The sequence below is a fragment of the Podarcis vaucheri genome, assembly GCF_965113315.1.
Source record: "Podarcis vaucheri genome assembly, chromosome: 2".
NCBI lineage: Eukaryota > Metazoa > Chordata > Lepidosauria > Squamata > Lacertidae > Podarcis > Podarcis vaucheri.
The window spans coordinates 71,181,934-71,209,808 of NC_138760.1; the positions used below are offsets into that span (position 1 = coordinate 71,181,934).

At 40.9% G+C, this 27,875-nt stretch overlaps 3 protein-coding genes across 7 annotated transcripts in view; 1 reads left to right on the top strand and 2 right to left on the bottom strand.

The window, feature by feature from the left end:
• Positions 1 to 1,870: 1,870 nt before the first annotated feature.
• On the bottom strand, positions 1,871 to 15,160 carry HAVCR2 (hepatitis A virus cellular receptor 2). The gene is made up of 7 exons (XM_082211842.1): positions 14,860 to 15,160; positions 10,811 to 11,173; positions 9,734 to 9,766; positions 9,005 to 9,078; positions 6,864 to 6,993; positions 4,815 to 4,854; positions 1,871 to 3,200 (listed from the first exon to the last, which is right to left on the bottom strand). Exons 1-7 carry the CDS (start codon positions 14,897 to 14,899, stop codon positions 3,107 to 3,109), a joined length of 774 nt encoding a protein of 257 aa, XP_082067968.1. The 5' UTR covers positions 14,900 to 15,160; the 3' UTR covers positions 1,871 to 3,106.
• A 4,618-nt stretch (positions 15,161 to 19,778) lies between these two features.
• On the bottom strand, positions 19,779 to 22,776 carry MED7 (mediator complex subunit 7). 2 transcript variants are annotated; one of them, XM_082212983.1, is made up of 2 exons: positions 22,631 to 22,776; positions 19,779 to 20,670 (listed from the first exon to the last, which is right to left on the bottom strand). In XM_082212983.1, the coding sequence occupies exon 2, from the start codon at positions 20,651 to 20,653 to the stop codon at positions 19,961 to 19,963; it is 693 nt and encodes a 230-aa protein (XP_082069109.1). In that variant the 5' UTR covers positions 20,654 to 20,670; positions 22,631 to 22,776; the 3' UTR covers positions 19,779 to 19,960. The 2 variants fall into 2 exon arrangements, with proteins under 2 accessions (XP_082069109.1, XP_082069110.1); XM_082212984.1 differs by having other exon boundaries at positions 22,598 to 22,718.
• The window catches only part of ITK (IL2 inducible T cell kinase), a 33,621-nt gene continuing 27,903 nt past the window's right edge, over positions 22,158 to 27,875 (top strand). Inside the window, exons 1-2 of one of the 4 annotated variants that reach the window (XM_082212982.1) lie at positions 22,158 to 22,275; positions 23,832 to 23,956. In XM_082212982.1, the coding sequence (XP_082069108.1) occupies positions 23,888 to 23,956 (69 nt within the window). In that variant the 5' untranslated portion in view covers positions 22,158 to 22,275; positions 23,832 to 23,887. Of the gene's footprint in view, positions 22,276 to 22,951; positions 23,188 to 23,217; positions 23,957 to 25,527; positions 25,794 to 27,875 lie in introns of those variants that run through there. The other 3 variants (XM_082212981.1, XM_082212979.1, XM_082212980.1) reach the window with 3 other exon arrangements.

Below are 27,875 nucleotides of genomic sequence, written 5' to 3' on the forward strand. Positions count from 1 at the left end.
CTTCCACCTGCAATGATTTTGCAAAGTTTTTTTGCAGATAAAGTTGCTCAGATTCGGAAAGAGGTAGACTCCACAAATCTTCGGGGAAATCGGGAACTAGGGGAAACTTGTTTTCCTAAGTCCAATTGCCCCATGGGGAGAAGAGGGGCAAAGAGGGGAAGAGAGAAAATGGGAAGGGGTGGGTGGGTGGGTGGGTGTGGGTGTGGGTGTGGGTGAGAGAGAGAGAGAGAGAGAGAATGCAAATTAATTAGTAAAAGGATGGAGTGAGAAGCGTATGCGAGAATAAAGGACAGATGACCAAGGTACATGCTTGTGCAATGCATGTGAACAGATGGTACACAGGAGAATGGAGTGGCTCTGCTCCCACTTTGGCCTTATTCATCATCCGCTTCAGCCCCACTCACCACAGGCAGGCATGCACCCCTTGGCAGTTTTTTGCAGATAAAGTTGCTCAGATTCGGAAAGAGGTAGACTCCACCGTGGGAGCAGGGCCAGGGTGGGAGAGTGCTGGAGTCCTGTCTAGTCAAGTTGTATGAGATCAATTCCAATCTGTTACCTCCAAGGATGTGGACATGGGTGTTCATCAGTATGCAGATGACACCCAGCTCTACCTACCTCTCCTTTAAATCAGAACCTGTGAAGGCGGTGAAGGTCCTGTGTGAGTGTCTGGAGACGGTTGGAGGATGGATGGCGGCTAACAGATTGAGGTTGAATCCTGACAAGACAGAAGTACTGTTTTGGGGGGACAGGGGTCAGGCAGGTGTGGAGGACGACCTGGTCCTGAATGGGGAACTGTGCCCCTGAAGGATCAGGTGTGCAGCCTGGAAGTCGTTTTGGACTCACAGCTGTCCATGGAGGTGCTGGTAAATTCCGTGTCCCGGGCAGCTGTCTACCAGCTCCATCTGCTATGCAGGCTGAGACCCTGCCTGCCCGCAGATTATCTCACTAGGGTAGTACATGCTCCAGTTATCTCCCACTTGGACTACTGCAATGCGCTCTACATGGAGCTACCTTTGAAGGTGACCCAGAAACTACAATTAATCCAGAATATGGCAGCTAGACTGGTGACTGGGAGAGGCCGCCAAGACAATATAACACCAGTTCTGAAAGACCTACATTGGCTCCCAGTACGTTTCTGAGTACAATTCAAAGTGTTGGTGCTGACTTTTTAAGCCCTAAACAGCCTCAGCCCAGTATACCTGAAGGAGCAGCTCCACCCTCATTGTTCTGCCCGGACACTGAGGTCCAGCTCCAAGGGCCTTCTGGCGGTTCCCTCACTGCGAGATGTAAGGTTACAGGGAATCAGGCAGAGGGCCTTCTCAGTAGTGGTGCCCGCCCTGTGGAACACCCTTCCATCAGATGTCAAGGAAATAAACAACTACAGTAACTGACTTTTAGAAGACATCTGAAGGCAGCCCTGTTTAGAAAAGTTTTTCATGTTTGATGTTTTATTGTGTTTTTAATGTTCTGTTGGGAGCCGCCCAGAATGACTGGGGGGCCCGGCCAGATGGGCGGGATATAAGTAATAAACTATTGCTATTATATATATAGTCATTAATATGAAACAATGATCCTGACTGTGTTGCAAAAATATGTTATTATAATTTTCAAATTTCTGGTGTGGCTGATGAAGGTTCATGATGGGTGTTAATATAAGAAATAAGGTACCACTCTATGCACTGGAATTTATCTGTCTTTGCTTTTTCATTAATAAATCTGTGGTACCAAGTTATTTCTTCCATCAGCATAATAGTCCAGATACTATGCGGGCAATGCAGTGTTGGCCAGTGTCTTACATGATACCACCTATGGTTGAAGAGAGTCAATTCACAAATTGGGAATTCCCAAATAAAACTGCTAATCAACAAAAGACAGGAAATAACCTTTATTTATTTTCAGGATTTTGCCATGTTTGTGTGTGAGTGATTTAGAAGGACACACATAGTAAAGGACACATAATAGTAAAATCTGAAAACTCCTGGTCTCCAGAAAGTGGAAAGCTTGTGTGGAATATAAAACTCAAACTGATATATCAAAGTAGTACTTTGAGTGCCCTCTAGTGAGCCACTGGAAAAATTAGAACACTGTTTTCCCTCTGATCTGCAGATAACTATAAATGACTAATCTGTATTAAGCTGTATATCTGAGTTGTCCCTCTCGTTTCCTTCCCCCTCTTTTTTTATAAAAAAAGTTAAAGTTTTATTTTGCAAGAAAGTTTAAAATTATGGGCAACAAAAAGGAGGAGCACACATAACGATGTAAGTAGATTGATAATCAAGGGGAAAAGGAAACTTAATAATTACAGCTCGTGGTGGTACAATACAACAGATTATATCAATCTTGTGGAGGCTGTGACTGTACTCAGGGATGTCAGCCAAGACTATGACCATGTGAATTGCATTGCCAACCCTCTGATTTCAATCAGAATACCCAATGAAAGATGTTATCCCAGTACTTGACCCCAAGGACTGGAAAACTGGTCCATCATGTGGGGAAAGATTCCATGTAGTAAAGTTTTCAGCAGCAGTCACATGGCTGCTTGTTGTCCTTCTTTTAATTGAGAGAACCTCACTTGCATGATATACATAGAAGACCTAAGAAGTTGTATCTGTGCCTTTAAGTGATGGATGGCCAATTAAACAGACAGTAGGTGACTGTGGCGTGGTTCTTCAGAAGGAGAAACTGGTTATGGCATCCTTTTCCAAATTGATGCCCTCCAGATATTTTGCATGGCAAATTTCATCATCCCTAACCACTGGCCATGCTGTCTGGGCTGATGGGAGTTGTAGGTCAAACCATCTAGGGGACATCAGGGTGGTAAAGGCTGGGTTATGGCACAGAGTCAGGCTTCCAATTCTGGTCTGTTTCTCTTACACAGCATACTAGAGGGAAACACATATCAAAGCACAGTGGTATGCATATGTACTGTAATAAAGTTGCAGTGTCTCACGCTGTAGAAAAACATTTCTCCCCAAAATGTCTGGCCACCAGTGAATCTGAACATACTCGTTGTTTTACTGATATCTTTTTGATAGCCAGTCTGCTCTGAGTAACACCTCTTGGTGTAGTTGTCAACACAATCCAAACTGTGCATATTATTCTTATTCTAATCCATCTCATAAATATTTTCTGGTGCACGGACACCAGTCTCCATAACATGTCGAATTCCTCCAGTGGCTGAGCTTGAGATTGCCACCTGACTGGAAAGAGCAAACAAATATAAATCACGTTTGGGCTAAATGAAATATGTGAAGTCATAGCAAATATACTATTGTTAAAGTAACAAGTTTGATCATTCAACAAATCTTAGTATTCCCCAGTTTTTGGAGTCTACCCGCTAGGTTATTCTGACCTAGGACCTGGCTCCCTAAAGAACACCATGTATTGTTATGAAGCTGTTCAGCTATTTAGTTCTTGCAGGAGGGGCCCTTTTGAGGACACTGCCATCTGCAGAGGCCCGCTTGACAGTCATGCACAAGAGCTCTTTCTCCTTATCGCTATCATATTCTAGAACGTGCTCCCCTCAGAGTTACGATTGGCCCCTTTTCCTTGTTTTTAGAAAAGGTATCAAGACACCTCTTTTTAATTTGGCCTTTTAAATATTTTTGTTGTGTTGTTGTTTGTACTGCTTTCATTGATTTTAACGTTTTTATTTCTGCGAGTAGAGCAACAACACTTGCAATAAGCTACCTGACCCTGTGAGGGGGAGACTGTGATAGAAAGAAAGACAGCCAGTTCTTCCTCACTTCCTTCTTTTTTAGTAACTATTCATTGGTAAAGTAGATCACTTCCTTTCAGGCTTTAGTTCCTTCCTGATTCTTCTCCAGGCTAGGGCTACTGTCTTGGTGACATGTAATACCTTTACTCAGAACGGCTTTGGCTGCCCTAAGTTTGCTGTGAGGCATCTTGATGCTGTTATGAACATGGGCTGCAGCATCCAGGCCATACACCTGAGGTCTATGTCACCTCCCTGCCAGCTCCTTGCTTTTAAAAAAAATCAGAAGAAGTGTCCCTCTCCGATGTAATAATCCCATTACAAATCATACACAAACTGAAACAATCTGGGCCCAATTAAGTATAACCTGAGGAAGACTTGTTTTCTGAAACCATCAAAATTGTACCTTATCAACATCTCTAGAAATAACTCAGGACCAAACAAAATGGACAAATTATGGTCATATGTTTTCTAGTGCTGAACTGAAAGTTACCAAGTGAGAATTCGTGGCTCGAATTTTCAAATCTGGGGGACAAAACATATCCACAGCTTTGTGTTTTGCTGCAGCCACCACCAGTTTTGTGGCAACACCATTCTCCCTCTTCTCCCTAAAATAATTACTCTGCAAATGCCATAGCATTGTTCTCAAGGATGTACTGAAAGATAGAAATGGTCACCAGAAATAACTCAATATACCCAGTGGGGTGTTTCGGGTTTTCTTTTTTTTACCTTTTCTTTAAACAGCAGACCATTACTTCATTTCATAATCTGCTTTTGAAATTCCCCTCATTTTGAAAATTGGTATTCAGGCCTACCCTTCTGTCTGCTTCTCATAACTAGCCCCATGTGGCCTTGGGGGTGCTGCTGTTTGACACACATGGAAGTATTTGCATGCTTTAAATCCAGGCCTATAAACATCCTAATGTAACCCATGATGTTATCTATATATTTCCAATGAATGTGAATATGTAGCACTCGTGCTGAACTCTCCAACTGTAATATTACTTCACTTTGTACCAGAACAATTGCAAGTTGTAGAATTACTATAGCATCTACTCTTCTTAGCATTAAACTAGAAACAGACTTGAATAGTAATTACCTTATAGAATTACTCATCTTCTGCTTCTTGTGTAAATACCCTGTGGGATGTTTTTAAAAAGCATAAATAATATAAAAGGCAGTTGCTTTCATTAGATTAAGAGTGAGATTAATATAGAGGAACTACCAAACAGTACTTCCTGATATTACTGCCGTCCAGAAAGTCTGTCCTATTTCCATATTTGCATGCAGCAAGTAAATCATCCTGATTTTGCTAGTAGGGCATTACCTGAATATGTTTACACTTTCATTGTTCCAAAATCCATTTTGATGAAAATAGGGCAATAGACAACCTGGTTACTATGGCAAGGTGACTATTGTCTCTCTTCTCTACTCTGCAGTATTGGCATAATGAATTACAGTATTTGGCAATGAATACAGTTTGTGTTTATTGGTATTAAAAAATGTTAATTATTAACTATATATGGTTGTTTGTAAAAGATGCTGTGCTTTTAGTGAATAACAACAAAAACCAAGGATTGGTGGCTGCTATAACATCAGTGGACTGGACTTACTAAAAGCCAGATGTGCCAACTTGAATAAAATATTGCGGAGGCCAGTAAGCCCCACCCTACATAGCTGCTCACATGATGTGGCACACACATACCATTTGAATAGCAATGCCCATCAACTTTGGGGCCCCCCGGCCCCAAAAAATATTTTACTGGGTTGCCAAAGACTCCTCAGCCCCTAGGATTTGGCTCCTATGCTAGAGGCATTGAAAAGTTGTAAATTGACAGGTGTTGCATGCAGTGTTGGCATGAAAAGCTTTGTTTATATAGTAGGACAGGGATGCAGAATGTGTGGTCTTCCACATGTTGCTGGAATTCAGTCCCAGGAGCCCCAGTCAGCATGACCAATAGTCAGGGATGATGAGAGCTGTAATCCACAAATTTAGCAACTCTGTGCATAGTTTACAAAAATTCATTAACAATAATGTACAACATTTCAACAATTTATAATACATGGTACCTCGGTTTACAAACTTAATCCGTTCCGGAAGTCCATTCTTAGACCAAAGCTGTTCTTAAACCGAGGTGCACTTTCCCTAATGAGGCCTCCCGCCACCAGTGCCCTTCCACCGTTCGGCTTCTGTTCGTAGACTGAGGTAAAGTTCACAAACCGGAACACTAATTCCGGTTTTGCGGAGTTCTTATACTGAATAGTTCGTAAACAGGGCTGTTCTTAAACCGAGGTACCACTGTACATGAAACCTTAACAATATATACAATGCCAAAATAATAACCACATGCACAACTCAATATCTCAAAGCCAAACGGTCCAAATATTTCTGAAATACGTCCATGAGAACTACTCTCTATATGTGTACTTGTGCTGGTGCAAACCAACAAAGGGATGTAGGATACTCCAGAACAGATTTAAAGGGCACATGAGGGCAGAGGCGTGGTGTCATGGGCCAGGGAGGCCATGGCCCTGGGCACACATCTGACTGCAGTGGCGTAGCGTGGGGGGTGCAGGGGGGGCCGGGTGCACCGGGCGCAACATCTGGGGGTTAGGGTTAGGGGCGCAAATCCACGGGTTAGGGGGCGCAAATTACTTGCCTTGCCCCGGGTACTGACAACCCACGCTATGCCACTGCCTGACTGTGCTCCCACAACAGGCACGGAGTCCTGCTGGCAGGCGAGTTTGACTAGTGGGCAGGTGGATAGAGGCAACGGGCAAGTAACCTGTTGAAGGTGGGCTCTGTTCATCCTCCACAAGCACCCACTGGTGCGTGTCCCCACCCCAGCTACCCAGTCTACCAGGAGGTGCAATACTTGCCCCATCCCGAGAGCTGGCAAACCCATGCTACACCACTGCATGAAAGGAGGGGAGGCAGAAAGACCCATTGTGCTAGTGGTGATCCTTACACCATTGGGACCTTGACATAGCGCTGCATTGAATACAATCCTTTAGTCCCACAAATATTGACTAATAATGATACTGCATCTCTTCCAGCACTAGCCCTGAGAGATTCTGTCTTCCCTCCCTCATTTGCCAATGTTGAAAAATATATAGCAAAATTCTGCAAAACTACAGGAATACTTACACTTAAGTGCCAGCATTGCCACAATGAGCAATAATACTACTGCACATGTTCCAGTGCCAATATATAGGACTGTCCTTGAAGTTTCTTTTCTTTTCTCTCTTTCTAGTGTGATAAAATGTACAGAAATATTCTGCAAAAAATATATATACAGAAATGACCTCACTGAGTAGAAACTGAAAAGTGCAATACAAACACTTATGTCCAGATATAACAGATTACCTTTCAAACAAGTTACTTATACAGAAATGGAATTAATAGGGTAATTTAGATGAGGTGAGCTAATCTGCTAGGAGTGTGTTTTTTTTTTTAATTTTTTAATTTTTTTCCAGCATTTAAAGTTTATTTTAGAGAAATACACAATTTACATTATCTTGCAAATATATACATACAAAAAAGACTCCATCATGAAGAAAAATAGAAAATAAAAAGAACAAAGAGAAAAAAGAAAAAAGACAGATAAAACATATACAGTTACAATAACAGAACTTCCGTCCAACTCGGTCTTGGAGTTACCTATTCCTATATTATTTCTGCAGTATTGGTAAAACCTTATACATCGATGATTTTAACTATCGTCTACTGATAAGTTATTTATTCCCTGGATGGTTTCAAAATAAATTAAAAATTTCTTCCATTCGTCTTTATATTTACCTATGTTGTTTTGTCTTATTTTTTGTGTTAATCTCGCTAATTCAATATATTGATATAGCTTCAGTTGCCACTCTCCAACCGTAGGTAAGTCAGGGGTTTTCCATTTTTGTGCAATTTGGATCCTCGCCGCAGCCATGGCATATTGAATAAATGTTTGGTCTATTTTCTTTATTTCCTTACCAATCATACCTAAGAGAAACAGCTCAGGGGTTTTAGGGAAATTATACTTCAAAATTTTTTTCAGTTCGTCATAAATTTGTTTCCAAAATTCTTTTACTACGTCACAGGTCCACCAAATGTGGAAGAAGGTCCCAACCTTGTTTCTACATCTCCAGCAAGTATTATCAACTGTTTTATACATCTTTCCTAATTTTACTGGGGTCAAGTACCAACGGTACATCATTTTCTCTAAATTTTCACGCAGGGCTACACAGGCTGTAAATTTTACACCTTTCGTCCAAAGTATCTGCCATTTGTTATAGTCTATATTATGACCGAGGTCTTTCTCCCATTTTACCATCACTCCCTTCACCAGATCTTCTTTGGTGTCCCATTCCAGTAACTGTTTATACATTTTGGAGAGGAGTTTATCATTACTTTCCAAAATTTCGACCTGAAACTCAAAATACCTCTGCTTCAAATTAGGAGTGTTATAGTACTGAAAATTATGCTTGTGCTCATGAAATCTAATGAGATACAGTACTTTTCCATGTATAAGATGAGGGTTTTTTTCTTTTCAAATGATCTCCAAACTGGAGGGGAGGGGGTCGTCTTATACATGGTGCAGAATTGGCACGGGGGATTGGTCATTTTCAGGAGCAGGAGATTGTCAGTGGCATTTGGGTGGGTGATTGGTGGCTGCGGCAAGCACTGCTTTCAATTTGCTGTGGTGGTGGCAATGGGGTGTGTGATTTGCGTCATCTGTTGTCGCGCTGGCTGACGATTGGTGGGTTTTTGGAGTGAGTTGCACTGCTTGTTATGGCGGGTGAGTGTTTTTTTGCAATCCCCCCCCCAAAAAAAGCTCAACAACTCTGGGCAAGCTCCTCCCATTTTCTTAAATTTGAGGCATCTTATACATGGGGGCGTGTTATACACAGAGAAATACGGTAAATTATGATCATAAAGGAAAAATGTCTGTTTTATATATCCATCTATGTGCACAGTACTTTGCAAAGCAGAAAAGGACACTTTCTATCTGAGAACAAACACAGGGAAAGACAGCAGGTGGAGGATGGAGGCAAGATAAAACAAGAAAGAATATTAATTTAGTTATACTTAAGCTTAATAGAGTAGAGCATGGGGGGGTCTGCCAAAGGCTTCATGTAAGAGGAAAAGAAGGTCATTTATTTATTGTTCACTCACCAAAAATGATGGATAGCAATAACAAGAAAGAACAATATTTAACACAGATAAGTTCTGGAAGGACATTTTGTACCTGTAAGTTATGTAACATTTCCATCAATCTGCAAAGAGACCATGCAGATACTTACATCCTGTGGGGATTGTGTGCTGGACATCCATCTTGGTTCCAAAGCAAAGTAAGTTTCAGTGAAGTGTATAGTAGCTGGACAAAGCAAACATAAAACAGCATACTCATTCATACAACCTGGATTCACAGTGTTGGTGCTGACCTTTAAAGCCCTAAATGGCCTCAGCCCAGTATACCTGAAAGAGAGTCTCCACCCCCATCGTTCAGCTCGGACACTGAGGTCCAGCGCCGAGGGCCTTCTGGCGGTTTCTTCACTGCGAGAATTGAGGTTACAGGGAACCAGACAGAGGGCCTTCTTGGCAGTGGTGCCCAGCCTGTGGAATGCCCTCCGGTCAGATGTCAAGGAAATAAACAACTATCTGACTTTTAGAAGACATCTGAAGGCAGCCCTGTTTAGGGAAGTTTTTCATGTTTGATGTTTTATTGTATTTTTAATATTCTATTGGGAGCCACTAGATGGGTGGGGTACAAATAAATAATTATAATTATAGCTGTCTTTGTCTTTGAATACATAAATGGATGCTTCTGGATGAGGAGTCCCATGTTATATGCATGGATAAGAAAACCTAGTTTTGTCAGTTTAAAATGGGAGTTAAGCACACTCACTATTTCTTCTAATTTATTCTTTCTTCTTTTCTTTCAGAGTTACAGTCAACACTTCATTTCATTTCACTCCATGCTTCACTAGACTTGAGACTAACAAATTCACAATCCATCTATATACGCATACCTGGTACTCTAGCTGAAGTTGGACTCCAGTTCCCTGATTAAGAAAAAGAACAGACAAGTCAGTTGCACCATACCATATTCAGCAAAAATGTAAGTCTTTGCTATGTTACAGGGGTGGTGAACCTCTTTGAGCTCAACTACCTGATTTGTACCTGTCCAACTTTCCAAGGGCCAAAGTTCTTACAGGTGTGTCCTGTTTGGAAGAAATTGTCTCACAGACCATTTGACAGGACCTGGCAGCTCTATTTAGTTTGCAGGCTTAAGGTTCCATACTACTGCTATATTAGCTTTGGGTACAAGCTCCAAAAGCATTAGATACAATGGAATATATTTAGCGCTTTTTGGACTTGTGCCTGAAGCTAATATAATAAAGAATCGTGTGAACATCTACTGGTCATTGAGGTTTACCAAACTATGGATGGCTGTGCAGAAGTTGCATTCACACATATACTTTGGACTTGCCCAGTGGTCTCTTTCTTTTATCAGGAGATCAACTGCTGTCTCATTTTTAGCTTTACCTTTCATTCCAGCAGAGGTCAGCTATGACCAAGCCCTCTGATCATGAACCAAATTCCTGCTGCAACTTTTATATTTCAGCATGTCATATGGCCTGAAAATCTGAGCCATCAACTTGTTGGATTGAAGTCTTGGACTATTTCTAAGCATATGAGAATATAACAGCAGAAACCCTCTCTTCCTCCCTCCCTTTAGTTGTAAATACAGATGTATATTGTGTGTGAAGGAAATGTGATTATTGGGTATTTATGAAGGATTTAAGGGCATAATGACAAAAGAACTGCTTTGCTGCAGTAAACCAAAAGCCCATCGATTTCCATTTAGCTATTGATACCCATCCTCTGCAAATATGCATAATCATTTTTTTGATGCTTCCCATGTTTGGCGGGGGGAATAGACATATGATTTATTGGGATTGCTAGCCTTCATAGCAGAAGCTCTACATTTTTTGTAAAAAGTTTTATCAAGACCCTTTAACATTTTGCCAAACAAAAAATATGCTACAAATATTATCTTAGGTAGTGACAAACTGGCATATGCCTGGTGGAAGCATTCTGCTCACCTTTCTCAATCACAACTTCAATGTTATGTTTCAGATCGTTGAACCAGCCCCTTGTGTCCACACGACAACAGTATGTTCCCGAATCTTCTTCTGTTACGTTCACAATTGTCAGAGACACATCTCCTTGATGAACATCTCCCAGTAGATAATACTTGCTATCCTTCTCATATATTGATTTCCATTCATTGGTATGGAAAATTTGACTGGAACACCAAGATAGAGGGCAACTTCCTCGCCCCCAGCATATGGTTCTGATCCCATTTTCCACAGTAGAATAATGACAGGGTAAAGTGATGTTCTGGCCCACTTTTCCCTGTATTGTAGACCCAGAAACTGATGTCAACAAGAATGTAGGGGAAGACACTACAGTTACAAAAAACGAAAGAAAAAAAGAATGGAATTATGGCAAACTGTGGGAACAACACTGTACAGTGGTGCCTCGCAAGATGAAATTAATCCGTTCCGCAAGTCTCTTCGTCTAGCGGTTTTTTCGTCTTGCGAAGCAACCCTATTAGCGGCTTAGCGGCTTAGCGCTATTAGCGGTTTAGCGGCTATTAAAGGCTTAGCGGCTATTAAAGGCTTAACGGATTAGCGGCTAAAAGGCTATTAGTGGCTTAGCAGCTTAGAAAAAGGGGGGAGCGAAAAAAATCGGAACACTTGCAAGACGTTTTCGTCTTGCAAAGCAAGCCCATAGGGAAAATCGTCTTGCGAAGCAGCTCAAAAACGGAAAACCCTTTCGTCTAGTGGGTTTTCTGTCTTGCGAGGCATTCGTCTTGCGGGGCACCACTGTATTTGTAAAAAGATTTCCATCTCAGCAACTTTCCTAAAGCCTAATATTATGCTGACTTGGTAATTTGAAAATATTCTGCCCAGGCACATATTCCAACACCTCGGCTCAGTCTCTTGAGTTGAAGCCCAGAAAACGAAGAGCAAACTATGCTGAACAAGAATGTGGGTCCCCAAACAGGAAGTATGTTTCTCCATGACAAAATGTGTAGTCATTTATGGGGGGCAGATTCATAGGGCTGTATCCAATGGAGTCCATTCAATATCAGAAAGCTCTCTGAGCTAATAGAACCATAGAAGAATGGAGAAGGAATGTGATGTTTGAATGGGGGACCTTTGGAACGTTGTGGAAGGTGGTGGGGTTGCAGGGAAGATGGTGAGTTATAGGCTCCCAGTTCTGCTGAGAAACTATTTGCTGGATCAAAGAGCTTTCCACCAGCAGAGGAATACCATTGGATGCAACTTGTAAATGTTAACTTTTCAATAGCAGTCATCACTTATGCACTTCAGTGGAAGTTTCTGAAATGTTTAGTAAATTCTTTAGCAAGCAACAAAAAATAACTGATAGATATTCTTATTAAACAAATCAGTTTAGAGCAGTGGTTCCCAAATAGGGGTCCGGGGACCCCTGGGGGTCCACGGAACACAGCCAGGGGACTTGCTTATCTTGTTATTTGCACGATGAAAGCCTTCCACGGATCATCCAGCCTCTGCTCGTGACCAGTGCCTGCTTGCTGGCCAGGGGAAAACTTGTGAAAGAGTTGCTGGGTGCCAAGTGAGCTGGGATTGAGTAAAAACCTCTGACACAGTTTCTTAGGGCTTTTGCGACTGGAGGGGGCAGGGGAGAGGAGAGCAAATGGTTTGCTCCACGGGGCGGATTGACATGCCTATCATTTTTTTTTAAAGTAAGGGTTCCCTTCCCCCTTCCCCTTGCTCTCTACTTTTTAACTAAAAATAAGTTCTAGTTTCTTCCAAGGTCTATCAAGTTTAGAGGACTCTCCCACTGCTTGTGGGTAGGGTTTTCAGTGAATCTTGCCTTATGACTTTGGGATTAATGTCTCGGTTTGGAAGTCCAACAGGGAAAATAGCTAAGCAAATTGCCACAATATATATATAAATTGCAACAAAATAGCATTTTGTTTTCTTGTTTTCTGAGTCAAGCTATGTGGCTACATTTGGGAGTGGGAAGAAACAGATGTAGGGCAGAAACCAAATAAATTAAAAAGTTAGTTGTTTCTATTGGGTAATAAGCAAGAATAAAAACCTCACTCCAAATAAGTACTGTATTTAACTAATTAATCTATTTCAGCCAGGGATGAAACGGGTACAGAAGGACTGTATTATAAATTACTACTGCTGCTGCTACCACCACCAAAATTACAAAATTCCATCTGTTTTCTACTCAGTCTTCACCAATACTTTATCAAGCCCTGACCAAGCCTTCACCTATGTCTTGAAGGTGCAAGATCCCTCAGATAGCAGAACCTTATGCTACAAAGCTTTGCTAAGATGCACCATCTCAGATTACAAGTAAGGAGTAGCATATAAAAAGCCTTCTGCATATAGAGCACTTGCAAGTTCTATACACAGTTCCTCTTTTTTAATTCAGTTGCAGTGTAGCTAGCAATGGAGAACTTTTCCTACTGTCTGGGGATAAGCAATAGCTCAGGGTAGAGCATCTGCTTTGCGCATGCCCTGGCACCTCTGGGTAGGACCGCCAGAGATCCTTATCAGAAAACCTGGAGAGCTACTGCCAGTCACTGTAGAAACAATACTGAGCCAAATGGATCAGTGGTCTGACTCAATAGTTTTTCTGACAGATTCAAAATTTCATGTGATCAGTTGAACAACTTTCTGTGGTTGTGTATGGTAGCCTACTTAGCAGACATTTTCACATACTTGAGCACTCTCAACACAAGCCTTCAAGGTAATGATGTGAATATTTTTTATGTTGAAGATAAGACTGCGGCAGTGATTTAAAAATTATTATTATGGGCAAGCTGAGTATAAGGTGGTAGCCTCACTAATATCCCAACACTGGAGACATTTCTGGGGGCCAGTGACATAGAATTGATGCCATAAGTAAAATATTACATCACTGAGCACATGCGTGATTTAGCGACCAGCATCAGAGATTACTTCCCTGCACAAAATCCTGAGCATTCATGTGTAAGGAATCCTTTTGAATGTGGTGATGTACAACTATCTGCAGAAGAGCAAGATGTACCTGTTGATGTGACTTGTGATGGTTCATTGAAATCATTTTTAAAAGAATGTAGACTGGACCAATTCTGGGTGAAGGTTTTTGCTGATTATAAGACGTTAGATGAAAAAGCTTTGAGACATCTAGTTCCCTTTTGGTTCCACATATCATTGTGAACAAACATTTTCAACATTTTGTTATATGAAGACCAAGCATAGAAATTGACTTGCTGCTGAACCAGACTGAAGGATAAAAGTAGGAAATATTGAACCAGATGTGGAAAGGATTGTTTGGGACTAAATGAGGCATGATTTCTCCCACCACATTTAGCTTTAGTGTGAGAAAAAGAAAAGAAAAATATGTTCTCTACCAGAAACAAAAGAGCATTTGCGCTGGTGGGAAGCCCCTTGGCGGTTAAGGACTGTGGTCAGATTTCGCAGGAACAGAATATATTTTCTTTCAAATGCTGAAGTCTGTATGCTGATAGCATGTGACTCATATCCTCACAGCTCTTGCTGACGCTGTTGAGTAGAGCCCCGTGTTTCAAATCATACAAATTGATACTGTGCGGGGATATCATAGCATATTGTAGCACAGAACCAGGTATTCTGGAAACCTAGGGTGCATGTGAGGTTTATAGTTTTCACATGGTTATCACAAGGATCTGTTCCAGTTAGGTGAACATGCATTACATGTAGTCAGCCTCAATAACATCTTAATATGTCACATGGTTGATGCTGACTGTTAGGAAAAGAACGTAGTATTAGTGCCTAAGCTCTTGAAATCATATACCATATGCAAACAACAGCAGCATGTTAACTTTCTCTCATTCCTGCATCTTCATCCCTAAGCACGTTTACTCAGAGACAAGTCAATTTAGGTATATATCTGGTATTACAGCCTTAAAATGTTAGAAATCACAATCATTTGCCAGATGTCTGGTCTTGAATTAAAGAGAATTAAATATTTACATACTGAACAATTACACTGTACAAGTCTAAAACAATGATTTCCCAGAAGTGCAACTCCACAATTTATAATTTTGTTAATGTTTGATTACCTGTAAACACCACCAACAGAATTCGTTCCAGGAGAAACATGGTGTAGGCTTAGATGGCAGCAGAGGGTGGCTTTGTTCCTACTGCAAGCGGAGATTTAACAGAATGCTCATTTCACAACCAAGCTTCTGACTTCTCTAATTTCTGATCTACATCATGTGTGACCTAAGTCACGGCACTCAGTAGCAGGCTTTCTTTCTTTCCCCCACCCTGTGGTTAGTTCACATCGCACTGGGCCACCCAATGCTGGTGTTTGGTAAATACTGTGGACATCTTGGTTAAAAGGCAACAGACTTCCACAGCAATGACAAAATGCTTTGCTCAGGACATCAGAGGATGGGATTTGTTCTGTACAGTACTCCCATAATCTTCAGAAATTGCCTATAAGATTTAAATGTGAAGATAAAGGCTTTCCCATTATACTGTTCTACACCATCTTTTTTATTGCAAAGTGTGGCTGGAAAGTTATGTGTAGACAGGGAATTAGCATTCAGGCTAGGATTCAACTATTACAGGGTCTTGATGTTGTTCAAATTAATGGCTTGCTAAAGCAACTAATAGATTAGAATTAATCTAGTGCATGCACATTCACTGTGTCTTTAAAGAGAAAGAGAAACAACCAAGCCTCCCTCCCCATTTCCAGGGGTGGAGGAAATGGTGGTGTGGCAGTGCTTATCTGGAGAGCTGAATCACTGATTACTAGGAAGGAGTGGGTGAGGTCAGTGCAGTTCAAATGCTCCAGCAGAAGCACCAGATTGGGTCTGCCGGTGTGTTTGCATTGCACTAACCTCCTTGTGTTAAGCAGCAGTGACACTACTGTTTGAAGGTCAGGTAAGCACCACTGTGAGCAGCTGTCTGCTGTTGCCTATTTTGTGCCTTAATCTTGCCAACATCTTGAGTTTTATAATCAACTTCAAATGATAAAATTCAGAAAAACTGCACCCCCAGAGGCTATTATTTGTGGATTTTATGACACCCACTAGGTGGTATTCAACTAAATTTTATTCAGAGTAGAGCCATTTAAATGAATGGAACTAACTTAGTCGTGTTGATTAATTTCAATAAGGTCTCCTCTAAGTAAAAGTTGAACACCACCCATGGAGTTGGCTCCAGGCTAAGTTAATTGAGCTTAAGTTCCAATCACTTAAATGAGGCAAGTTAGTCATTATTTTAATATAAGTCCCATTGAAATCAATGGGATTTAATTTTGGTCACTACTAGCAACCAAAGTCGTGGCAATTTAGTGCATGTGCACAATAAAATCCAGTGCACAATAAATGTTGATTTCTGAACATGTTGAATGCCTTAAAGAACTCCAAAGCCTTATTTTGACTGACTACTGGGGTTTGCATGAGCAACCATAAATAAATATTGCACTCAATTCAGACAATATTGAGAGGATAGCTAATGAAGATATGCTTTTCTCAGCTAAACAGCACCACCAATTTTTATTAGTGCACAACAATGCACTAATGATTTAGTTTCATATTAACATAAATTGTTTATAGCAATGCCACCAGCAATAGATCCCTCCCCAACCCCCAGGAGGCAGCCCCTGTTAAAATCCATAAATTCAATAAATAATGAATGCAATGTACTGAATAATATATTGGTAATTTCAGCATAATAATTGCTTTTCTTAACCAAGGAGAAACGAAAAAGTAGCATCTTTCTTTGTAAAGGTAAAGGGACCCCTGACCATTAGGTCCAGTCGTGGCCAACTCTGGGGTTGCGGCGCTCATCTTGCTTTATTGGCCACGGGAGCCGGCGTACAGCTTCTGAACCACCAGTGCACGGAAACGCTGTTTACCTTCCCGCCAGAGTGGTACCTATTTATCTACTTGCACTTTGACGTGCTTTCAAACTGCTAGGTTGGCAGGAGCAGGGACCGAGCAATGGGAGCTCACCCCGTCGCAGGGATTCGAACCGCCGACCTTCTGATTGGCAAGTCCTAGGCTCTGTGGTTTAACCCACAGCGCCACCCGTGTCCCTATCTTACTTTGTAAGAGAAGAAAATAGCAATTCATCTCATTGCTCCTTCAACCCAATAAAAAGTTTAACCCATACCCAGTGCACAAACCTAATGTGGACAGTCACAAGCCAGTCCTCGCAAAACAGCCCTGTACCATTGCTGTCTGTTTCAGTCTAGCTTTTTGAGCCTGCTGAAACCACATCCTGTATGAAACAGAAAAAGGAACCTGTCCATTGCTGATTTCAAGAATAGACTGGTGTTTATATTCATGCTGATTCAACCCTTGACATTTTCCCTAGCCAAGACATACATAATTATTTATTTACTGATTAAATACATTTTATTTGTTTGTTTTAAATTTGTATTTTGCCCTTCATTCCAAAGTGCAAATATATCACATAGGACACTGTGTTGAGGAACCCATGGCCCTCTTAGTTTTTGGATTCCCACTTAGCTCACTCTTAGCCAAGATTCATAGCTCTTCCTTCTATAATTTTGCTTTTAATTTGGTTGATACCTGTCCTAAGGCCACATGGGTGTGTGGGAATTAAATACAAAACAATAACACCCAGAGATGGTGGACAAAGGAGGCATGGCAGTTCAGCTAACTGTGGTTCAGACCAGTGGCTTTGAAGCTAATGCTCCATCATCACTTTATTTTGTTCCTTTTTATATATATAAAAAAGGAGTCCTTTTAAATGTTCCCACTTTCTCAGGAGCTTATGAAGAGCCTGTTTATCAGCAGGTATGCAAGAAGTTGACTGGGGATGCAATCTCCCCCAAGCTAACTGGCCTCCCCTGCCTTGAGGGGAGACATGCAAACTATGCGTGCTAATTTGTTTTATTTAGTTAGTTTTCAAAATTGTCATCTCCTAATCACACGGAAGGGGTTTTCTTTAATTTCCTAGTTATAGTCATGGTTTTCGATCCCAGAATGCAGTGAGTGGGAAGCAACTGTGTCAGGACGAGTGTGAAGAAGCACAGAATTTGTCACCAGGCCCTCTACCCACTGGCAAAAGCAATTGTTGGCCAAGAAACTATCTCCGGGAGACACTTAGTACAGTGGTACCTCGGGTTACAGTCGCTTCAGGTTACAGACTCCGCTAACCCAGAAATAGTACCTTGGGTTAAGAGCTTTCCTTCAGGATAAGAACAGAAATTTGTAGAGAATTATCTCTACAAATAAATCTAGATCTAAATTATTTCATCTCATTTGCTATGGCTGGGCATCACTAAAAGTGCACTGCAATATTAGCATCAAGCACACAATTCTGAACACCAGGGACCATCTAGGAAGGAAGAATCATTACATTCAACAGATATACAGTGGTACCTCGGGTTACATATGCTTCAGGTTATGAAGCTAACCCAGAAATAGTACCTTGGGTTAAGAACTTTGCTTCAGGATGAGAACAGAAATTGTGCTCTGGCGGCACGGCAGCAGCAGGAGGCCCCATTAGCTAAAGTGGTGCTTCAGGTTAAGAACAGTTTCAGGTTAAGTATGGACCTGCGGAACGAATTAAGTACTTAACCCGAGGTACCACTGTAAAAGACATTCTAAGAATGACCATGCTTTTCAGCTGTTTCCTGAAGAAAAGGAAGAGAACTACTTCATCCTACAGCTGATTTAAAGTGTTTGCATCTAAGGCTGTAGTTTTCACCCTGCTTTTAAGTGTCACTGTACTATTACTCCAAAGCAGAGAAACATATTTATTTTATTACATTTATATACCACCTTTATCTTCCAAGGATCTAAAGGTGGGGTACATGGTTCTCCTTGTACTTGGTGTACGAAACTAGTTTACTCATGTCCCTAATGCATGATATGACTAAATACATTCTTTATGAAGGCAGCAACATAGCATGCCGTGGCAAAACCACAACTGAGATATTTCTTCATTTTTTTTAAAAAAAGTGGGTAGAATAATATTGTACTTATGAGGAAAATAATCATAATTTGCAAGTTAGGTGCTGCCCTCTTTTGCCAACTCACAGGAAAAACACTGCAAGTATGATTGAACCCTTAACGTCACAAGAATGACAACTAAAAAAAAACCTGCCATACACAGTGAAGTTAGTAGAAATGTTTAATACATGCACACTCCTGTTTCATTCCTGAGGCAAAGAAACAATGTTTCATAAAATCAAGAGGATTCAAAGTAGAACACACTGATCCAAAGTATCTAATTTAAAGAGGGGAAAATACATAGGAAGTCCATTGGCAGGAGAGCCAGTAGCCATTGTGTGGAAGTGGGACTCTAGGTGCTGATTTTCATGCAGAACCCCTCTCCCCGCAGTACCAACATTGGGTTGCTATCCATTTTGGGCTGGTGGTTCTACTTCTGAGTTTCCACCTCCACTCTTATCTTTCCTGAATTGTATCCATGGCAGCACTGAACTATCCAATATTCTAAAAACAAAAAAACCTCTTGACCTACTGCTGTTTTTATCAGCACTGCTGCTCTAGTGTATTGGGGGACCCACTGGAACAGCACTATAATGGAATCTTGTGTCATGATCGTAGGGCCCATCATACATGATGCAACATTTAGTGACAAACAGAAGTATTTTTAGAAGTACATTCATCTCAACAGACAGGAAACATTTAGGTATTTATTCGTGTGTGTGTTTTTTTTAAAAAGGTTGTGTTAAACCAAAAGCAGTTACTTCAATTCATGAACTAAAATTCAGAAAGGAAATTCTTGGATGCTTTTTTGCTTATATATGGCATAACATTGTTTGCAGCAGTCTAGCAATATTCAGTCTTTTATTCTGACTGAAACAAAGAACCACCAGAGTACAGAACTTCCCCCACACAATCAGGAAATGAGTTATCAGCGGAATCTGGGCAGTAATAAATGACAAAAGTGATGCTTTCCAGAATAAAGCCATCTATCGGTTTTACTTTTATTTAAAGCCAAGTAGACAAAAACATAGTGCACACTGAAATACTATAAAAATAAATCAGAGTTTATTGTCTCTTACAGACCATGTTCCATGATTGCTCATTAAGTATCACTATCAAAAGGCAGCATAGAAGAAAATCTCAAACTCTACTGAACTCTTCAGCATCAGTTTCATTTTCACTCCCAATAACTTTTATTAACTCAAAATAAGTCTCCAAAGAGTCTTTATGTCATTTCATCAATAATGCTACACATGTTTGCATCTTTATCCAAAACCTGATCCTTCTTGAGGTTAGAGCTTGCTCTCTGCTGGTCATTCTGTCCAATGCAACTGAGACTGTCTTCATGGTCCAAAGGTTCAGTTTTTATCCTCATCCCTCCATCTGAGTGAGGCAAGTCATCTGGCAGAGAGGCCAAGCAGTTCTGGATCATTTCAACAACTCGTTCTAAATGCTTCTGGAACCTCTCTGCAGTTTCCAAACGCTGACGTTTCTGCACTTCCATCATGACTCTCAATGTCTCTCTGGCTTGGTGGGGTCGATATTCATTTATAAGATGATGCACATGAACAAAAAGCAGTTTTAAGTCTTCCAGTTTCTCCTCTCGTTTTATGCTGCCTGGGCTCCTTATCAATATATCCAAAAGGTCCAAGAAGTTGATCAGGATAGACATGTTGAGTTTCCTCAGTTCTTTCTTATGGTCAAACTGCATGGGATGTAATCGCTCAATGCCTTGGCTTTCCAATGGTCGAATAATTAGTTCATCACACTGAAACTGGTTTCCAAACATCATGTAGCTATCTTTAATTGGTGGCGGCGGCTTCGGGGTGATACCTTTACGGATATTTTCATCTGTATATTCTTTAATATATTGCATTGGAGGTGCAGGGAGGGCACTCACTTGCTGAGGTTCACCCATTGTGGAAGATCAAATCACTAAAATAATGAACAATTATTGAGAATGTTAGTTTTAGAGCAAAAAACAAACAAACAAACAAAAAACCCTACCATATTTTAATACCAATAACTAGAGAGAAAAGTATTTATAAACCAGAAGAAAATGGTTTGTTTAATTTTTCCTTTTAGGCCTGCTATGGGAGAAAAATTACTAAGAAAAATATTTACTAGCTACTTCAGGCTTCCTCAACCTCGGCCTTCCAGATGTTTTAAGACTACACTTCCCATCATCCCTGACCACTGGTTCTGCTAGCGAGGGATCATGGGAGTTGTAGGCCAAAAAACATATGGAGGGCTGAGGTTGAGGAAGCCTGAGCTACTTAGTTGGGCTCCTTTGAATGTTTCACAACAAACATAATTTAAAATAAAATGAAATATTGACAGAAATGGTAGGCAGCAACTATTCAGCAATATTTCAGAAACAGAACTTGTTTCAGAAAGCACTTTAAATTACATGGACACCACAGCTTACATAAATCCATGTATTTTGCAACCGTGCTGTGAATTTAGAGTGCAATCTTATATACACACTTATTCAGAAGTATTATTATTATTTATTTAGTAAATTTATCAGTCACTTTTTCTTGCCAAAGACAACTCAAAACAAAAGCCCACATAGCTACATTAAAACAAAACAGAAATACATTAAAATATTACCTTAAAAATACATTATAGCCCCACCCCATGCTAAGAGGCCACAGACCAAAGCTTCTTTAAACAAGAAAGTTTTTGCTTGGTGCCTAAAGATATATGGGACTTAATGGGATTTACTCCCAGTTAAATGTTTAAATAGCATGGTTTCCAACTCATGGATCATGGAGCAACACACAGTCACCTCGCTTACTTTTTCCTGATCCAAAACAATTCCTCCCAGTAACAAACACTACTGTTATTATTTATTAAACTGACATACTGCCCTTCATCCAAGTACTACAAAGCAGTTTACGGTATAAAAACAAATCTTGGCTGTGAGTTCTGGAAGAGCTGCTCCCTTCCTTCCTGGCCTGAGAGGGTGGAGCCCTGAATGACTGCACCTACAAAATCTGAGCTTTCTGAACGAACCATTGTGTTGGGCTTATTTTTAGGGGCTTTGGTCAATACAATTTTTTTGCACATTTAAATCTTTCATGACTTAATGCAGAAATTGTTCACTTTGGTTGTGGTCTTTTTGATATGTTTTAATTTATTTACAGCTACTTCCGCTACATTTGCGATTATGTACACCAGGCATCCCCAAACTCGGCCCTCCAGCTGTTTTGGGACTACAACTCCCACCATCCCTAGCTAACAGGGCCAGTGGTCAGGGATGATGGAAATTGTAGTCCCAGAACAGCTGGGGGACCACGTTTGGGGATGCCTGATGTACACCTTTTCTCGCTGTAAGCCGCCTTGAGCATGGTTTTAACCATGGAAAGACGGCATACAAATAAAATGACGACAAAAATATGTAACATCATAACAATAATTAGAATCACACACACAAAATTTGAATGCCCATAGATTGCTTAATTAGCCAAAGGCCTGGAAGAGGAGGAATGTTTTTGCCTGGAGCCTAAAGATAACCTGACTCGCCTTCTCTGGACTGTAAGGATTTAATGTCTTTTTAATATAATGTATTTTTAATATAATGTATTTTTTAATGTAATATGGGCGGCTGAGTCGACCTTAGTGCGTTTTCAATATGGTGAAAGGAAAAAAAAAAGTCTTTTATGAAGCTCTTCCAGCTCAAGTAGCAGTTTAGATTCTCACCCTGCGGCGAAGCGAACCAGGTGGGCGAACATTTTTAGAGGGAGGGGGGCAGACCAGAGCTTTTGAAACGGCGGGCAAATGGCGGTTCAAAATCAAAATGAACCCCGCCCCCCCGCAACATCTCTCCCCCCCCCCACTTTAGGAGCCCTGGCCCTACCTGGTTCTGCGGGCACAAAACGACGCAACTCACCTGGTCTCCCTTCGCAGCTGCCGCCTCCGTTCCTGCTTCGCTTCCCTCCGCTTCTTCCCTCCCCGCAACTACCGGCACAGAGCCACTTCCGGCTTCCTGCCTCCCTATTGGCTTACGCGTCGGGACGACAGGCAGGGGAAAAGACGGAGGGCGGGAGCAACAGCCATAGACTTAACCGCGGGCGGAGTGAAAGAGTTGCTTTCTGATTGGGCCAATCAGAATTGGCAGCTCTTGATATCCAACGAGGTTTCGTCTTCCTCTTTGCCATAGATATTAGAACGCGGAGCCTCCTAGACTGGCCTTTCTTCCACGCGCTTACTTTGTGATTCTGGTCTCATCATTGAAGGGGTGAGATCGCAGGAGAAGCTCAGAGGAGACCGTGCCAAAAATATGATCCACCAGCATTTGTCCCACTGCTGAGTTTAGATGGCGCTTGCGCGTTTTTCCCTGCAGCACAAAAACCAAAGACGGCAGTCGTCTTCTGTAGGAAACTTCTTGCATTGCTGATACTGCTGCTTCTGCAATTTCTTACTTTCCCGTTACCATAAGATCCCAGGGTGGGCTGCATCAATTTAAAAATTTATGTTAAAACAATTAAAAACAAATTGCGATCTCATGAATAGAATGGCTTCTAATATATGCATATATGCTTTCTGGGGTAAAAAAATAAAGGTGGTCCTGAAATACAATTGCTCTGTGTGTGTGCCAGCACAAAATGGCTGCCTTTGGCAAAAGGAGGGGGAAAGTGGCAATACAGTACAGAGTATTTGTGAGCACTGACACAAAAATACCCTGGCATTTAAAGCTCATGGTAAAGAGGTGTGTCTTCAACACAAGCTACAGAAATCTGTGAGGAGGGAATTCCACAATTTAGAAACTGCCACAGAGAATGCTCTCTGCCATGCCCACCAAAAGAGCTCCTTCTTTGGGTCTGTGGGCTTTCACATATCTGGGGTCTATGCGCTATCGGGTTTCCACTGGTCCACACTGGTTTTGCATAATAGTCCTTGGAGCAAAACAGAACAGGAGTAGGGAAACTTCTCCAGCCTAATAAGAAGCTCAAGCAGCCCAAGGGCAGAGCCAAATATGTCCCAGGGGCCAGGTGGGCAGGCTCCATAGGGCCACATCGGACCCATGGTCTGGAGATTCCCCAACCCTTCTATAGAAGGCAAGAATATTCTCTTTCTAACACAATGCAAAGGAGCTTGGAATTTGGATACATCGTGTATAAACCAACAGCGTAATAAAAGCAGAGTCATGTCTCAGGATGTTCAGCACCAGGAGAATATCTACAGCCAAATGTTTACAAGTGAAGAATTCATTCTGGTAGGTGATATTGTCTTATGTTAATATAAGATACAGCACTTAAATTACATTTGTCTTTGTGTTATGCCTCTCTTAGGCAGTAGGGAGCAGCAGTGATATTGTCTTGAAAGGAATACATACATTGTCTTTATTACAGTATTTTGGTTTCGTGAAATTCTTATATGGAAAGCGCTGAAAAAGTGAAAATACTTTTTGGAATAAAAAAATGGTGCAAACCTCAATGGAGGTGTATTTTTAATGTTCTTTGTACTTGTTTTTTTGTGCCTGATGAGGCAAACAGCACTCTCTGCAGTGATTTAGGTGTGAGAAATAACAAGGGAAGGGAGAAAAAAACCTCATTCAGGATTCTGCTTCTCAGAGCAAATTAGTAACACCCTTTGGCTGCTTTGAAATAGAGTGCTGTTGTGCTCATGTACTGTGTGTCGGCTTCCCGTGGTTATCTGGTCGGCCACTGTGTGAACTAGATGGACTTTGGTTTGATCTAACGAGGGCTCATTGTATGTACTTATTAACAGTTCAATTCAATACATTTCTGCTCAGAAGTAAAGACCATTGAATTCAATTGAACTTATTCCTAGGAAATTTTGTATAGTATTATAGCCCTAATTACAAATCTCCCATGTCATGTAATTTTTAAATTTAATTGTTTCATCATTGCAGTGCATATATATATATATATCTAAAAACAGACACATATTCTCACAGGTGATTTCACGGTTGCCAGGAACAGTATCTTTCAGTTATCAAATGTCTGATGAACAGAAATATTTTTAAATTCCTCCTGAAGTTAATAATGAGGGAGAGAGATGCTCCTCACCTGGGCAGGCATCCTATGAATGGTGTGCCATAATCCAGTGATAAAATACAATATGCAATAAGATGATGATGATGATTTATATACAGCCATAATGGCTTCTAAGCAGTTTACAAGCAAAAATCCATTTAAAATACGTAATAACTATACATATGAAAAAAATCCATCAAAACATTTAAAAAATGTATTTCAAATAAAATAACATAAACATAGAACAATTAGCAATAATGCTTTAGAACTGGCTATATATCTGTTTTGAACTTTTTAAAATATGTCCCATTTAGTCTTAAGCTCTTGGGAAAGGTTTTCTAAACAATCTTCTTTGGGGAGATATTGAGAAGTTAGGTCATACCTGATACAATAAATTAATAAATCTCAGATGACAGCAAGACATGCAAGTTTAAAGGGCTTTCTGTGGAAACATCAGACCTATCAGTTACTTAAATAGCAGGTGTGGACTTCATCAAACCTAATGTTCGTGCTTTACACATTCATTCCTTTATTTTTATTGTGTTTATTAGGTAAATTGTAAGCGACTGTCTCTTGGCTTTTTTTTTAATCCTGTGCCTGATTTACCTTTCCATTTTCTTTTTCTTATTCATTCCCACCTCCCTTTCTATGAGCATATAAAATAATATAGTGTGCACTTTTCAGGTGACAGTGTATGAAAGGATGTGGTTATGGTTTTTACATCAGAAAGGAAGCTAGCTGAGCAGCACTGCCTGAATGACAGATGGAAAGATAAGCACCTACGCTGCTTTTTGCATCCACTTTTGTGAAAGACAACAGTGTCTATCACATGAATTCTCTTTCCCAGGCTTATGGGCTCTGGTATTGGCGCAGGTGTCTTTCCATCCTGGAAGGACCCCCGTTACTTGACGAACAATGAACAACGGTGTTCTTCTTGAAGAAGAGCTGATCAAAAAGTCTCAGCAAAAGAGAAGGACGTCTCCCTCCAATTTTAAAGTACGATTCTTCGTTTTGACAAAATCAAGGCTGGCGTATTTTGAGCAGCGTCTTGGGGTATGTGTGTTGTCTCCCATATCTTTTTCAGAGCATCTTATCAAAGGATAATGAAGGGGTAGGGAGAAACAGAGTGAATGAGGTAATCTGGGGCTAGCTTATGCGATAGTGGCTTTCCCAGCGATTGTGTTTGCTTTATGTTTGAGCAAAATTGTCCTATGTGTAAACCATGCATTCTTATTTTATTTTAGGTTTCTGAATAAAGATATGATAGTGCTTGTTCCTTTCCAGGAGAACTGTTTCAAGGCATTCACAACTGATTTAAAAAGCATTGTTTGCCGCATTGTATGCCATTGTAAGTTTATAGACGCCAAGAAGGCGGACAGCTTGATGTAGATACGAGAATGTTGATTCTCAGTGGTTTGAGGGTTCTAGAGCAGCCTTTTAACTGCAAGCTGAAACGTTTATCAGGGCCTTTTATCTTCTGTGGCTTTGAAAAAACGGAAATGGAGCCAAGTCCTGCAGAGCCATAAGGACACCAGTCTTACTTACACACAAAACACAAACACTACCCCATCATTTAAGTATCACCCAGATCTGTTCCTTGAACACCACACAAAGTCTCATTGTCCAGACAGAACTATTGTTTCAGGAATTAGGATGTCCTTGGAAAAAATTGATATGGCTTGCTAAAATACCACAGTGGGACTAAGTAACAGCTAGCCTGTTGCTACAGCTTCTGCTATTGGGGGTCCCATTGGTCACCCCCTGCCCCTGCATGGCTTTTGTCATCTGCTAAAAAGCTGCTTGCTTTCTAAGGACTTTGCTGATCATTGTTGCAGTTTATTGAAATCTAATGGTTGTTTTCTCTCTGTGTTGTTGGAAAAGCTTTGATCAACATTGTAGGTGGATAGTTCAGACCCAATGTTCAGGCTCAGGTGGCTAGGATTTTGTTGGCATATATACCACAGGTGCTGGAAGTTGCCTGTTATATTTCCAGCTGGAAAAAATCTTTCCCTAACCTTTGCAGTCTTTTTGTCTGCTCTCATCCCTCAAATGCTACAGACCACACCTAGAGACCAGGTCACCAGTGCAGTAACTGGAGTTGTGTGCGGATAACATGGTAATAGAGGAAACAGGCAAGAAGAGGAACTACATTTCTCTTCTTTCATATGGTACTGATGGTGTTGATTAGGCAACACCTAGGGTCCAGGGTAGGAGAGGACAATAGGTAGGATGCTCTCATGTCATTATTAATAAGTTTGTTCGGTTCTTGAGATGGCAGATCCAAGATGGAGAAATTATTAAAGAGCTTACAGAATAACAAGTGCCTCTTCCTGGGAGGTGAGAGCAGCATTGTTGCTTTCTTCTTTCATTGCTGTTAAAAGGGCAGCATATCTGAATTAGGACTCCCCTACACAGAATTTAGATTTAGGTTAACTATACAGTGGAAGACTAAAACTTACTCTGTTTAGCACCACTAATTTTGATAGGACTCAGTTGGTGCTAGGGATCATAGAATTGTAGAGTTGGAAGGGGCCACAAGTGTCATCTAGTCCAACCCTCTGCAGTGTAGGAATCATAGAATCATAGAATCATAGAGTTGGAAGAGACCACAAGGGCCATCGAGTCCAACCCCCTGCTTTTGCTCAATGTGGGACTCAGTGGTTATGTTAGAGGATTCTGTCCGAAATGGAAACGGGAGCGGAAGTTGCCACAGCCTTCCTGTTCGTCATAGGTCAGGAATAGAAACCACACAAGAGAAGATGGGCAATATTCACTGTTGTCATTTTTTCCCTTTTTAATCTGTAAATGTTATAACTAATTGTGTTATTTTCTGCATTGCTTTTGATGTTTCCCTTCTACTGAAATGTATTGAAATTATGTCAAATTTGGCCATAGTGGATAGCGAGACAAACAATGTAGGTTTTAGCAGAAGCTTCTGTAGTGGAACAGAAGCAATGCTGATTACAACAAGGACAGGACTACCGGTAGATGAAAATTGGTGCCTCCTTGCATCCTTAGTTGATGCAAGCCTGTGTGCATATAGCATAGAAAAAAGTAGAAAATGGATAAGAAAAAGTAGAATCTTCCATCAAGGACCTGAAAGGAGCACATCTCTGAAAATTATGTACATACTGT